At 32.1% G+C, this 15,672-nt stretch overlaps 1 protein-coding gene across 1 annotated transcript; it reads left to right on the top strand.

Annotated features, from left to right (window-relative positions):
- The first annotated feature begins 2,529 nt into the window (after positions 1–2,529).
- Positions 2,530–4,869, top strand: LOC108338640 (flavin-containing monooxygenase FMO GS-OX-like 8). The gene is made up of 7 exons (XM_017575647.2): positions 2,530–3,108; positions 3,245–3,315; positions 3,487–3,645; positions 3,720–3,802; positions 4,035–4,170; positions 4,251–4,424; positions 4,514–4,869. The coding sequence occupies exons 1-7, from the start codon at positions 2,553–2,555 to the stop codon at positions 4,703–4,705; spliced, it is 1,371 nt and encodes a 456-aa protein (XP_017431136.1). The 5' UTR covers positions 2,530–2,552; the 3' UTR covers positions 4,706–4,869.
- Positions 4,870–15,672: the final 10,803 nt, after the last annotated feature.

The raw sequence follows: 15,672 nt of genomic DNA, 5'->3' as shown, positions 1-15,672 counted from the left end.
AATTTAGGGGCAAAAACATACGCTCTCTCACACACAAATTAGTCAACAAAATTGGTGCAGTTGATAATAAAAGAATTCGAATTTCGGTAAAGATATGATCTTGCTGGATCCAAGAACCACCCAGTTCATGTAAACTTCTTTTTTATAAACAAAATAAAAGAAAAAAAGATCTACATTTTACCTTGGTTACAGGATTCTAAAAAACAACCTCAAAACACGAACCAAAAAAAGAAGAAAAAGTAAAACAGTTCCAAAACACTCCGTAAAGTTTTGAACAGTACTAAGCAATCAACCAGGAACAATAAACATGCTGGGAATTAACAAAAGAAAAAAGACAAATGCTTGGACCTTTTTCCTTGGAGTAAAAGCGAAAATTAAAATTTAAAACTTTAATTTGGTAAGAGAGAAAAAATGAGTTATCTGCAGCAAACGGTGTTGAGGAGTGGTTGTTGAATGAGAGGACGATGAATCGTAAATAGGCTGCGATAACTCAATCTGCTGAATAGCATCGAAGAGGAAGAAATTGGAAGAGGTCTATGGAGGAATCGTGCCGGTGGTGATGAGGTTGTTGGCGGGATCCAAAGGGAAGACGACAAAGAAAAAGAGAAGTGCAAAGAGGAGAAGAAGAAGGACAACTTACCAGTGGCCGCAAACGATGGCGGAATAGACGACCAACCACAATGGTCGGTAAGAGGCTCTCTGATAGGTGACGAGAACTGAACAAATGAAGCAGACGGCACAAGGGAGCCTCTGTGAAGGAAGAAAGGTGCTCAATAGGGATACAGAGAAAAACGCTCACAAAGGAATGTTTCATTCGAAGAGGGAAACTAAACCCCAAAAATGTTTAATCCAATTTCTTGAGCCCTTTACCGGCGGCCCACATCCTTCGGAAGATCCTTCGATAAAAAAAGATTATCGATGGCCTATAGGCCTTCGGTAAATACTCGCCGGTAATTTTAACATTTCTTGTAGTGTACAACTCAGTCTTACAAAAGAGTAGAACGTACGGTTGTGGCCGAACGACCTTACAACATAACTAAGTTAAAACAGCACCCTAGATACAACTAGGCCGAACGGTTTACAGCAGACCTATACCGAACGATCCTACAAAAGAAAAGGACAAAAGATGATCGAACGGTCATTCCAAGAAAATCAATAACTGACCGAACGCTTCTACTATTCGGCCTTAACTTCTACTTCTATCAAATTTTCTTCTTCTACCAGCGCTTCTTCCAGCAACGCTTCTCCTTCTGCTCACATCCACACGGATGATCATTGCCACAGAAGGACACATACCGAACGTACAAAACGGACAAGACAGGAAAATAGGGTAAGCTCATGTAATTCAATTTAATCATCAACATGTATTTCACACAATTCACATAAACAAGATCATTTCATTCACTCTTACATGCAAAGCCTAATACTAGACTCTGACTGTCCGGACTGTATGAATTCTGTGTAGCTACGACGTTCGTGCACCCGAGTGATGTAGTAACTGGGATACCCTCAACAGCTGCCACCCGAGGTTAGTCCTATCTGTCCAAATTAACCATAAGGACTAGGACCTCCTGCCATTCCCACGCATGACTTACCCTTCTCTACGTGAGAAACGGGTAATCACGGAATATCAAGATGAACCGCCAGCTTAGCATGCCCACATTCATACTTTACCACTTTCCAATATACATTCATGAGCTATTCCTCCCCGGAACGCTCGTTCATAATCCAAAACATTTCATCCACTCTTAAAGAGAAGATGAAGAAATCTAGAGAGAAGGAGGAGGAAATGGAGTTTCAGAATTTGGAAGAGAGGTTGCATGGAGAGAGTGGCGTGAGTTTGGAAAACTAAGCTTTGCTACAACCGTCAAGGACGAACGGCCACTTTGCTGCCCACACCTGTCTCCCACTTTCTGATTTCTAGATTTCCTTCGCTTGACACCTGACGTCCGCTCAGAGTGATTTTGGGTGCATTTTTAATGAAATCTGACAATTAATAATTTTTTTTTATAGATTTTCAGAAGATTATGGGTATGATTAAGAACTTTTTTTTAAATAATACCGAGGTTATGTTCTAAGACGCAATTGCATTCTTCTTGAACAGAAATGGTGATTTCAACTGTCCATCTCATTTAAAATAAAATTTCAAAAATCTACTACCCTATTCTTTAGTTTAAAATGTAAAAAAAAAACTTGTTTTAGAAACATAACTTTTATAATTAATATTTTAAAATATAATTTATTTTGCTACAGTTTTTATAAATAAGATATCCTCAATTATTGGTTGTCGAAAGGTATGCAAAACATTTTTCTTTATTTTAGAATGGCCATTCCTGTATCACCACCGAGAACATTCTGAATGGTTTTATTAAATATAAATCCGACAAAGTGGAAGAGAGGACAAGGAAAAAAAAAAAAGAGAAATTGAATAACTCTTTTTTCCAATAAAATAGATGTAAGAGTTTCTCCATATACTACACGTGATTTTACTTGGTGAGAAAATTGCACTATAAATCCTTAGTGACGTGTTTCCATATTCACACATTCAGAACATGGATTCAGAAAGAAAAGAATCGAAGAGTGTGTGTGTGATTGGAGCGGGACCATCGGGGATAGTGGTGGCGAGGGAGCTGAGAAGGGAAGGTCAGGAGGTGGTGGTGTTGGAGCAGAACCATGACATTGGAGGGCAATGGCTATATGACCCAAATGTAGAAGAAGAGGATGACCCTTTGGGAAGAAACCCTTGGCTGAAGGTGCACAGTAGCATCTACCAATCTTTAAGGCTGATGTCCCCAAGAGAGGTGATGGGCTTCACTGATTTCCCTTTTTCAGTGAAGAAAGGTAGAGACCCTAGGAGGTTTCCTAGCCACAGAGAGTTCCTTCTCTACCTCAAGGACTTCTGTGAATGGTTTAAGGTCACAGAGATGATCAAGTTCAACACAAAGGTGCTTTATGTGGGACCCTTAAACTATGGTGTCTCTACTCAGGATTTGAAATGGCTTGTTAGAAGCAAAGAGAAGGAGAGTAATAAGGAAGTTGAACAAGTCTTTGACGCTGTGGTTGTGGCCACTGGCCATTACTCTAAGCCTAGATTGCCCTGCATTCAAGGTACCTCCATGCAATAATATTGCATACTATCTCATCAAAATTTACTACAGACTCTTAAATTTATGTCTCATTCAAATTCATATATATATTTCATGCAAATGAAAATGACATTTCTAATCCCGTTTTTGATGCTCAGGAATGGAGAAATGGAGAAGAAAACAAATGCACAGTCACGTTTACAGGTCTCCAGAGCCCTTCCGAGGGGAGGTACATGACCAGATACCACCTTAAACTTATATTTTCTTTGTGGGATTTTTTTAGTTTTTGTGGAAACTTAAATAATGCAGGCATATCTGAATTATAGCTGAGCCGTTTTACATTAAATTATTAAGCCAACACTCCACAAAATCACTGAATTTTTCTTTTATTTATATATAGATAGTGGTGGTGGTTGGAAATTCTTTTAGTGGACAAGAAATATCAATGGAGCTTGTGAAAGTAGTGAAGGAACTGCACCTGAGTTCGAAATCACTTGAGATTTACGAGGGTTTATCCAAAGTTATATCCAAATACGAGAACTTTCACCTTCGTCCGCAGGTATCACTTCCTGATCTTCATGTTCTTGTCCCATGAAATAGATCTATCCATTGCTATTTTATGTTTTTTTGTAGATCGACAACCTTCGAGAGGATGGGAGTGTCACTTTCACGGACGGTTCCTGCATAATCGCAGACACTATTTTATACTGCACTGGGTAACATCTCATATCATCCTAAAATTAAGCTGCCAAAAAATTTATTAAACGCTTACAAAGCTTCACAAATTTATTTAAAAAAATTGTAAATATTTATACAATTTTTGCTTAACAAAACAATAAATCATTCCATGACACAATTATCCAAGTTTTCCGAGAGATTTATTGAATTTTTTACTTTTTCACGTTATACTTAATAAATAATGATGGAAATTGAATGGATTGTGTGTAGGTATGAGTATTCCTTCCCTTTTCTTGACACAAAGGGAATGGTTGTTGTGGATGATAACAGAGTGGGTCCTTTGTATGAACACACTTTCCCTCCATCACTTGCACCTTCGCTTTCACTCATAGGCATCCCCAGAAAGGTAATTAAATTAACTTCAATTATATCTGATAAAGCTGATATTTGTTAGTAATATGGTTGATATATATATAAGTGGTGCAGATCCTAGGGCTCCCTTTCTTTGAGTCTCAAGGAAAATGGATAGCTCAACTGCTTTCTGGGAAAAAGGTTTTGCCATCATACGAGGAAATGATGAAATCAATCGACGACTTTTATCATTCAAAAGAGGCTGCTGCTATTCCTAAACGTCACACCCATGAAATTGGAGACTTTGAGGTTAACTTTTATTTCGTTCGTATCTGCTAGGGCATGCAAATAATGTTAGTCATATATATATATATATAACAGATAAACTTGTTTTGCAGTACTGTGACAAATATGGAGAAAATGTTGGATTTCCAAAGTTGGAAGAATGGAGAAAAGAGTTGTGCGTATCTTCCGTAGTCAACTACTTTGTCAACTTGGAGACTTGTCGTGATTCATGGTATGATGATGAGAAGCTTCAAGAAGCTCTGAAATCTCCATACTTCACTCAACTTCAAGATCCTTCTTTCTAAAACCTAATTTGCTTAATAATTATATGTAATTCTATTTCTAAGTTCAAAACTTTCTTAATCTTGACTCGTCCAAATCTTTAATTTGGCCAAATGAAATGTCACCATAAAAATTTCATGTAAAATTTGAATACTAAAATAAAATCTTCCAAAATTTACTATCTTTAGTCAATTTTAGTTAATAATAAAGTGATTCTAGCTAAGTTCACGCATATAAATTTAATCTTTAGTATATAAATAAAAAATCTAAATTATTCGATCAATTTTGAATGAGACTGGTTATTGATTACTATCATATTCAGTGTAGTTTATTAATATTTTAAATAGCAGTTCATTGGGACAATACTAATCAAAATTCAAAAGGAAAGGCTTTGTTAAGAAGCAAACAAAATGAGTATGCAAAAGTTGTATGCATACGTGCCCATTTTAACCAAACATTTTATAATTAATAGTTTTTTACCATGTGATGTAACATCTGATTATCGTTATTTATTTTATGTTAAATGAAAAAAATTTAAATAAATGTCATTAGACATTGATTGAATGTGAAGTGATTCAGAATTATTCAATTATTTAAATTATTAGATAAGATAAAATAAGTTGTTAAACAGAAACACAGATAAGATTTCCAAGCTTTTAATTTAATTATTCTCTTCTTTTACGTCATCACGAGTGAAAGTTTTTCCAATAAATTTTGCATACTATTTTTTTATGCCAAGGTTAATTGTCCATGAGGTTGAATCTATGGTAATCTACTCTATATTTTAGTACTGCTTATATTATTAACTAATTGTTGAGAAATCTAACACAATCTTTTAAAAGCTTTCAATAATTTAGCCTATAGTCCTGGCCTATGATTTATCCACGGTAAACAAACAAGGTTAAGTTTTTGTCGCTCACTAACACTAAATCCACTGTCACATTTTTTCTTTTAAATTCTCTAGTTGTATATAAAGAAAACTTTTTACATTAAAAAATATAACCATGCTTATGAGGCAGAACTTATTCCATACCATTAATTTATTTAAACTCTATAAATTTTAATTACTAATATACTAAAAAAACTGAAATTATTGTGTAAAGCACTTCCATATTAATTTGTATGAATATATATACATATATAATTGTTAAGACAAAGAAAGATGTTTAACTAGTTGAGGTTCTTGAAGGACAATGTCAACGTACATGTTTGGCTTTTTGTTTGCAAGATAAGAAACCGAAATTTCACACTTTCTAATAAAGCTGAAGTGTTGGGAAACGTTTTCCAAACACACCCTACATGGTCATTCTTCCACTTATTTCAATAATTGCTGGTCCACCTCTGAAGAAAATAGAGATGTGCACCAATTTTTACTACATTACAACAAATATTATCGACGGATAAATATTCGTCGATATATTTCAATTTCTGACGAAATTATCGACGACTTTTTTATCTTTTTCATTGACGGTCAAAAGTTTTCGGTAAAGTCGTCGGTAAGTGACATGCACATTACCGACGGATTTACTGAAAGCTTTTGGTCATGGTAAGTGACATGCACATTACCGACGGATTTATCGAAAGTTTTTGGCCGTTGGTAAAAAGAGCAGAAATTTTCCCGCCCATTATTTCGCTTGACGACATTACCGACAGATTTACCGAAGGCTTCTGACCGTCGATAAAAAAACAGAAATTTTTCGGCCCCAGTTTCGCATCTAGTGCCAATATATGTGGCAAACACTCATTTCTCCTTCTCATTTCTCTCCATCTCAGTGTAATACTTCTTCCTATCCTTGCTCTCCACCGTCGCTGCTCTCCACCACCGCTGCTCTCCACCACCGTTGCTCTCCACCATTGTTGCTCTCCACCACCGCTGCTCTCCACCACCGCTGCTCTCTACCATCGCTGCTCTCCACCACTGCTGCTCTCCGCCACCGCTGCTCTGTTGCAATCCACCACTGTCCACTTTTCAGCCTTTCCGACAAGGTCAACTTTTCCGGCGAGCTCAACTTTTCCGGCGATCCATTGCAAAGTTGATTTTTGCGATTAGGAACATTTCTCTTACAAATCTGAGAATTGCAGAGAAACTCTCCATGATTCTCTATGATTTTAACTATTGAAAATAAATTGGTTGTTTGATTCTTTGGAAATTAGTTTGTTACTAGCGTGATGCTTTTTTGGTGGCAGAGTTCATAAAAACGAAAAAAAAAATGACACAGAGGGAGGAAGGAAGGAAGAAGAAGAAGAAGAACCAGATCGCGATAATTACCGACGAATTTACCGAAGGCTAGAAGCCTTCGATAATTACCGGCGACTTTACCGAAGGTCAAAAGCCTTCGGTAATTACCGACGGATAGCCGTCGGTAAAGGTTACCCACAACATTTTTACTGACGATATTTTGTTCGTCGGTAAACCGTCAGTAAACGACAATTACCGACGAATTTGATACATTACCAATGAATTACCGATAAATTGGTTTGTTTGCAAGATAAGAAACCGAATTTTCACACATTAATCCCAACGTTTTCCAAACACACCCTAGATGGTCATTCTTCCACTTATTTCAATAATTGCTGGTTACAGAGAGTGGAATCCACCTCTGAAGAAAATAGACATGTGCACCAATTTTTACTAAGGTATTTTTCCAAGCTGCTATTTTTAGCTTGGTCTCCTTGACGTAACATTCATATAACAGGAAAACAAAATTGTGTCTTTTTTTATTTATAAATTCATATTAATTAGTTATTATTATGCGTTTTGAAATGTCGATTAAGCTGATATCTCAAACTACAACAATAATTTCTCTTCGCATATAAATATTTATAAATAATAACAATAAAAATATAAAAAATATAAACTCATGTAATAAAAAATTAAACAATTCTGTAGATAGTTGAAATCTATTATAAAAAAATCAAGTTATAACTTAGAAGGAATCTACTATTTATACAACAACATTTAATTTTCTAATCCATAATAGCCATAATATTTAAATTTGACTAGTAAAATGGAAAACCAAATTGTGTTTTCTCAATATGAAAACTGTGGACTATAATATAAGGAGAAAAAAATAATCTCATTTAAAATATACAATTAATTATATGATAATTTCATTTAACTTATGAATCGTTAATTTATATTAAAAAAGTAAACTTTTGACAATTATTATTTTTTAAATAGTTACTTAACTCCTGATAATAAAAATATAAAAAAAAGTTTAGATTAAAATAATAATAATATATTTTATTGCGTAATGGATATGTAAAAAAAGATAAAAGTGTCATAATATTATTACATTTTGTATATTATATTATTAGAATTTAGTTGTAATCTAATTTTTGTGTGTCAGAGTATTATTTTTTTTATATGAATAATGATATTTTCTCATTCTTATATTTTATGTAACTAAATGTATTATTAATATTATTTCATAATGTAATGTTTCTTATTATCATTTAAATATAATATTTTATTATTAAAAGAAAGTTATTAAGCTATAAATATAATATTTCAATATTAAATGGAGTTGTTTGAAAAAGAATAGATTGTGAATAAATAATTTTTCTATACAATAACATATTAACAAACTCTCATAAAAAGCTAAAATTTTAGTGAGTCACTGATACCTAATACTCTTTTAAAAAAAGGATATATTTGTGTCTGTAGATACAAATTACAATTAATTATCTTAAGGTAGCAAATACAAACTGCTCAAAGTGTGAGCTTTTGTTGTTGGGTGGTGGGTCTGAATTTGCGTTTAATGTTCTTGGTAGTATCCATAGATGAAAGAGATGTGTTTATTGGCACGTGCTTTTTGGAGTACTTCCTTTTAAATATTAAAAATTGTCACCTTCTCCTAATCAATTTGTTATATTGTGTTTTTTTGCATATAATTTAGTATATTATAATATATCAATAAAAATTTACTTTATAAATTTGTTTTGTTAATAATTAGAGATATGTCAAAATGTTTTGTTTTGTTTATAAACTTTTTAAAAAGTTGATAGTTGTTTCACTGTAGAGAATTATATTTGACGAAGGTGGTAGCAAGTGGACATACACAATCGTATAAACAAATAAAGCATGCGATATGTTGGTGTCTGCATTAATTATAAAGAAATGTTATGAATAAAACAAAGTGATAGATATGCGATCTTATTCAAAAAGGAATCTATATTTGCCCAATGATTCACTTAAAAATTAAAATAAGAAACATCTTTTTTGCAAAAGTACTCATTGCCATTTTGAAAAAGTAAATTGTACAAATGAAAAGGAAAGAACGATTGGAATAATTTAGCTAAAAAATAGCATGAAATAAATTATTGCTGGTATGAAGTTCTAGATAGATTTTTTTTTTATTTCATTAATTTGAATTGAAACAAATTATTGTCGGTATGAAGTTCTAGATAGATTGTTTTTATTTCGTTAATTTGAATTGAAACAAATTATTGCTCGTATGAAGTTCTAGATAAATTTTTTTATTTCGTTAATTTGAATTGTTGGAGACATGGATTGTGGAAGAATTTAACAATGCTGTGCAGCTTTTTAAAAAATATTTGAACTAACAGTTTTAATCATTTTTTCATTAATTAGGATTTCGTTAGGAAGAAGTCATTTTTACCAATGAGTCACAACTTCTGTTTAGTATTTTTTTAGCCAAAATCGTGTTTAAGAAATTCAACTTTAAATCGTTTGATTTTTTTTAAACCATTGGAGTTATACATATGAAAGAGGAGTATATTTTTTTTTTCTCTTTAATTGAAATTGTGGAAAGTAAAAGTACACTTATGCTAAGTTGTGCTAAACTAATATTGGTGGAGCAATATCATTGTTATTGTGATTATGTTTGTCTTTGTTGTTCTAATTTCAATTATTGGATCATTGTAAATATAAGATTGTATGTGGAGATGTGTTTTTGTGAAAATACTATATATATATATATATATATATATATATATATATATATATATATATATATATATATATATATATATATATATATATATATATATATATATATATGATAATCTAGAAAAGATAAGTTTTGAGATGAAAAAATATTATAAAAGTGTAAGGAAATTATGGAAGACATATTGATAATGATGCATATATTTAAACATTATAGTTTGTCGAAGACTAGAAAGATGAAAATGATCTAGTCACAAAACCATGATTAAGTGGATAAAAAAAAGATGGAGTCTCACTAACAAAGATTCCACTAAAATTTTAAGAGTAGAATACTGATTTTTTTTTTCTTTTTTTCTTAACTGTGTACTGTAGTATTTAAATGAGTGTATTTTTTTATTTGTTTGACAAATCTTATAATTCTTTGTTTTGAAAATTTTACTATTAGGTCAATGTGGTGCAGTGGTTCAGGAAGTTTCTCTTAACATATAAGGTTGAAGGCTTAGAAAAAAAAAACAAAAGAGGAGATTGTATAGAAAGCAATTAACGTAAAATATACAGAAAAAGAAGTATAGAAAATATATTTTGTATAAAATTGCATAATATATCTAATAAAATAAAAGGTTTAACATAAATATAAATCAGCCTTTTTATTTCATAAACTATGGACAAATTTGAAACCGGCTCAAGAAAAAGTTCATTTCGGCTTAAAAACTTTTAATGATCAGCTGAATCAGCCTAAATTGAAAATAAATAAAAAAATTTAAACATTATAAAATGGTTATCCATGGACACAATTATTAAATTTTATTTTTTCCCCTCTTATATTTTATTAATTAGTTTTGGGAACATCCAATTTTATATTAGTTATTGCAATATTATAGTTACAATTATTCTTCTTAAAATGAAATAAAATTAATAATAATTTTTGAAAGAAAACTAGCCAAAACTTAAAAATGGAAAAATGAAAAGACAGTAAACGAAATGGGCCATTTGTAGCCAACACAAGAAAGGTGAAAATAGAAACAGAGGCAAAACCAAATTTCCAGAAAAAAAATATTATACAACAAAAACCTCAAATAAGATAAAATCCATGGTTGTTTTTCTATTGAGAAAGAGTCTAAATTCTAGTTGAAACCATTAAAAAATAAATAAAAGCTTTATCGTTAGAGTACATTGAAAGAAAGATAATTTTGAAACAGATTTTTATTTCTATCTTTTATTCTCTATAGTTGGGTTTAACTCATATATAATATTTTCTTATTTTTCGTTAATTTTACTGTTTCAAGATTGGGCTTGGCCCATTTCACTGTCACGGGCCGTTCCGTTAAATAACATTATAATTCCAATTTCTAAACAAATGAAATTTGCAAGCAGTAAAATACTTTGTTAAAGTTATCATAAATGTACATATTTAATTTAGAACAAGTTACTCTACATTATAAGTGGAAACACATAACATGAATGTTAACCTTTTTTTTCTTTTTATATTGCAAAAAATAATAAAATTATAATAATAAAAGTAAATGTAAATAGTTTTTATAATTTTATTATAGATAATTTTTATTTATTTTATAATTAATTTTTTATTATAAATAATTATTTTAGTTTAAAAAAGTGATTAACTTTTTTTAAAAAAATTTAAATAAAAAATGGTTAAATTAAAAAAAAAAGTTAGTAAAATAATTATTTTAATTTAAATAAATGATTATTTATTATAGAGTAAAATTAAAAAAATGTATATAAAAAAGGTGATAATTCCCTATAAATTAATGATTGTTTTGTTCCAATGAATAAATTTAAATACTTATTCACAGTGATTTTAGGTAAACTAAAAAAATTAATTCTGAAATTATAAGCTTAACTTAGTTTTAAGTATATTGAAATTTTGTATACTTTTAATAGACTTATACATAATATCATAACTATTATTTATATCTTTTTGTCTCTAATTTATTTGTTGATTAGTTTTTCTTTTCCTCTAATAATTTTTAATCTCTCATGAATGAAAAGAGAAATCCCAAATCGATTAATAAGTCAAAGGAAAAAAAAAATATAAGTAATAATTTGGATATTTTAATTGAATAAGGTTATATTAAAAAGTGGGTATAAATTACAACTTATAGGTTATATTAGGTTTAAATCTTATTTTCTAAAGTAACATTAAAGTTTGATTATAATTTATTTTAACGAAGCTTGTTATTTATTGATTTAATATTTTATTTGTTGTTAGACCATTTTCTGCCTATTTACATATTTAATCCACACTATGTTTTAATGTAAGATACATGTGTTAAAAATTCCAGGATAATGTCAAATTATAAATAAATAAAAATATTATTTTATAAGATGATTTTGTTAAATTGAATTAGATTTAATATTTACTTTTTAACAACAGTTTTACCATCTTATTAATAAAAGATGTATTTTAAAAGTAAATTATATCAACTTAGGAGCGTTTGATATTAATTAACGTTAAATGGTCATTTATATATGTTGATGAGGTATTGCAAACAATAATTAGGAAGTTTTGGGGTCCAAATTACAATGATAATCTTTTGGAAGGATTCACAAGTGCTCCAATTTAGCATTTGCCCAATTAATAGCCAAAAATGTGGCATCTGCTTCAAAGGTAGAAAGGGATATGGATGGGGCATCTCAAACTCATCAACAAAGTACTTCTTTCTTTTCGTCAATTTACTCATCAAATTTTAGTAAACAGTAACCTCATCAATAAACTCATCAATAAACGATGATAATCTATATTTTTGTGGTAAGTGCTTTTGCTTACAAATCATCTATACATTATAATAAAAACTAAATAACGAGTTTATTACTTTTTACTGTTTTTTTTAACATGCAGTTATACTGGTTTTTTATTTTTGCATATATATAATAAATGTGAAAAGAAATATAATAATATATGTTTTCATTATACTTAGTTTTTTACTGTTTAGATCATTGAGTTATAGATAACAGGTTTTAAAATCTTAGAAGCAACAAAAGGAAATGTATCGAATTATTTGAAAGAAAAGAGTTGTATTAATTCAATCCATTTGGATTGAAAAGATTTGTAATTTAACTTTGGGCTCAAAAGAAGTAGAGAATTTAAAGTAAAAAGTCTGATAATGCAAAATTTTACCATATTTTAAGCATCATTTTAGTAGCAAAATCAACTCCTTTCTAACTTGTAACTTGTTTAATCCTCTTCTTTTGTCATGTTTTCTAAATAAATGTGTTTTAGGCTACATTGATGTATTATCATCACTAATCCCCTTATTTTGTAGCTAATATTATGCTTAGAAGAACCTCCACCAATGTATAGAGCTTAACCAGCCACAAAAGCAAGTAAAACAAAAGAGAGAATTTTGGAATGCTGTGGCTGAGCGGCACAGTTTCTGTGCAGCTGAGCGCCACCCGACCAGACTGGTTGTAGCTGAGCAGCACTTGATCCGACCTGCTGCCGCTGAGCGGTACAAGTTTTGTGCAGCTGAGCGCCAGCTCCCTGGAATGTTGTCGCTGGCGTGCAGCTGAGCGCCAGCTCTCTGGAATGCTGCCGCTGGGCTGTCGCTGGGGTGCAGCTGAGCGGTGACGCTGCTGATGTGTCAAAAATGTCTATTTATTCAAATTGTCTCGAAGCATTTGGGGTCTTTGGTTCATTGGAGGTGCGATTCTACGGCTGGAGCTCATGGAGGGCGTGAGGAGCTTGTGGGAACATCTCCTCCTCTTCCTTTGGGTCTCCTTCTTCTTCCATCTTCCATGTTTGTAAGCTTTAGGGTTCTCCATGGAAATGGAGAACCAAACCCATCTTTGTTGGGATTAGTTGTAGCCTTTGAATCTTGTGTAATTGTTGAATGATTTGATTATATATATGCCTTTTTTATCAATTGCTAGTATTCTTGTTTCCAATCTTAAAGCTTGCATGTAATGGGGACGTTCATGACTTGATTTTGGGGTTTTATGGATTATGGGGACGTAAGATGAAACCCGGAACTGAAATAGGAGTCCTTGTGGGTCATTGATTCTAGGGATGGAAGATGATTCACATGTTGTCTTAGATCCTAGCTCTTTAATGCGGGTTTTGCTTGTTAGATTGCCAAGGGATTGGGGTTTGATAAGGAAAACCTAGGCTCTTTTACTTAAGGGATTAGGGCTAGAGTGTTTTAGTGGATTGACTTTAGTAAATTGATAGAGAGGAGACGAAATTGGTCATACATAAGAGTGCATTGGTGAAAACTAGCCTTAACAATGTCATTTCATACCATTTCTAGTCTTTTCCATTTCCAAGTGCCTTCAATACCAAAGTCCAACCTTGTAATTATGTATGAATTTATCTTTCTGCACTTGTTTGTAAATTGATGTATTGTTCTTGAGTCTATATGAGTTGTTAATCGCACAATTCTCTAGTATTACGAGTCTCTTGGGAAAACGATACCCGGTCTTACCAGTTTATTACTTGAACGATTCGGTGCACTTGCCGAAATCGAGCCCAACAAGTTTTTGGGTCAACAAGTTTTTGGTTTCGGGAATGAGAAAGTTTTCTTTAAGGTTCAAAGGTTATACATTGGCTTTTAGGCTCAAAATGTAGAAGAGGTGGAAGAACAAGATGGCCTTAATCATTTGTAAAATGCAAGTAACTAGTTCAAATAGAGAAACTTAGGCAAAATCAATTGTGATTCCAAAGTAATATCATTCATCAATAAACTCTGAGGCACAACATCTCACAGGTTTACTCAGGGTTCCAGAATATGATAAACATCATGCCAAGAATATTGATCACAATTAAAAACAAGCATCTATCTAAACAGATACAAGCAACCACAATCTCTGTTCAACAAGCTCAACCACATAATCTCAATTAGATTTTCAAAACAATTCTCATGGATAAAGAGCAAGCACAAGAGATTTGCATTCATTTTAAGCTTAAGATATGATTCACTCAAGTCACCAGACCAATTGCGCAAGAACTATCCACTAGGCAAGTAAAAAAGAAATCCAAATTCAAAAACTAAAAGCAAATAGAACTTGAAATTAAAACTGAAAAACCGATTTAGGTGGACTCTTTGCAGCTTCACAACTATTGAAAACTAGCTTTACTTCCATGTGAAACATCTTCCTCCTCCCAGTAGCTTATGCTCTGCAACTGCTCCAGCTCCCCCATCAGTAGGGGCCTGGCCCCCAGGCCATGTGAAAAAGTCATCAAGCAAACATCATGGTTAGTGTTTGTAAACAAGTTTGGAATAAAAAATTAGCACTTAACCATTGGTATAGAATCATGTAGCTTGATAAAACATGTAAAACAAAAGGCCAGCAGCAATTCCCACTTGTAACAGAACCAAATTGCATAGAAAGTAGGAAAGCTGTCCTGGTTCGCCATAGCTGAGCTGCACAGGTTTTGTGTAGCTGAGCCCCATTTGTGCAGGCTTGCTGGCGCTGAGCGGCACAGGTGGTGTGCAGCTGAGCGCCATATCAGTAAAATGCAGAAAAAGCCCTCTACTGGTGTGGCGCGCAGGTACCGCGCAGGTGCAGCTTAGCGGTGGTCTGGCAGATGCAATTTTTCAGCAGTTTGGACATTCAATCTTGGACTTTTGACATTTTTCATGCATTCACACTAAATCAAAACTAGATTTTCATGTTCCTACTCAATAAAAACACATGGAAATCACAGTGAAACAAATTAAATGCATGAATCTAAAACATGAATGCCATATTCAATACACCTAAATCTTACACCATAAAACCAGAATTTGACACAGAAACACACCTAAACATATCATAACATAACAAAGCAAACTTAATCACACCAAAACAAATGAAAACAGATTGAAACACTCTTAAAGCACATTAACTCACCAAAACACTTATGTAACTATTAACATCACATAAGTTAAATTGCAAACTAACATGCTCCAAAATAACTAAATAAAGCTAAAACACTCTAAAGCAAATTCAAGCAATCACATCACACTCAAACAACAAAATCACACATAAGAAAAGGTAAGAAAGTTGGGTTGCCTCCCAAAAGCGCTTGTTTAACGTCATTAGCTTGACGGATTACTCAATGAAGTGCAAATGTTGATGTTG

The sequence above is a fragment of the Vigna angularis genome, chromosome 1, assembly GCF_016808095.1.
Source record: "Vigna angularis cultivar LongXiaoDou No.4 chromosome 1, ASM1680809v1, whole genome shotgun sequence".
Taxonomy (NCBI): Eukaryota; Viridiplantae; Streptophyta; class Magnoliopsida; order Fabales; family Fabaceae; genus Vigna; species Vigna angularis.
Note: the sequence above shows the minus strand (reverse complement) of the source record. Positions and strands in the feature narration are given on the sequence as shown.

Excerpts from the sequence above, each read along its gene's own strand:
- LOC108338640 (XM_017575647.2), top strand. The coding sequence starts at position 2,553 with ATGGATTCAGAAAGAAAAGAATCGAAGAGTGTGTGTGTGATTGGAGCG. Across the intron at positions 3,109-3,244 it reads TAGATTGCCCTGCATTCAAG|GAATGGAGAAATGGAGAAGA; the intron begins GTACCTCCATGC and ends TTTGATGCTCAG. Across the intron at positions 3,316-3,486 it reads CAGAGCCCTTCCGAGGGGAG|ATAGTGGTGGTGGTTGGAAA; the intron begins GTACATGACCAG and ends ATTTATATATAG.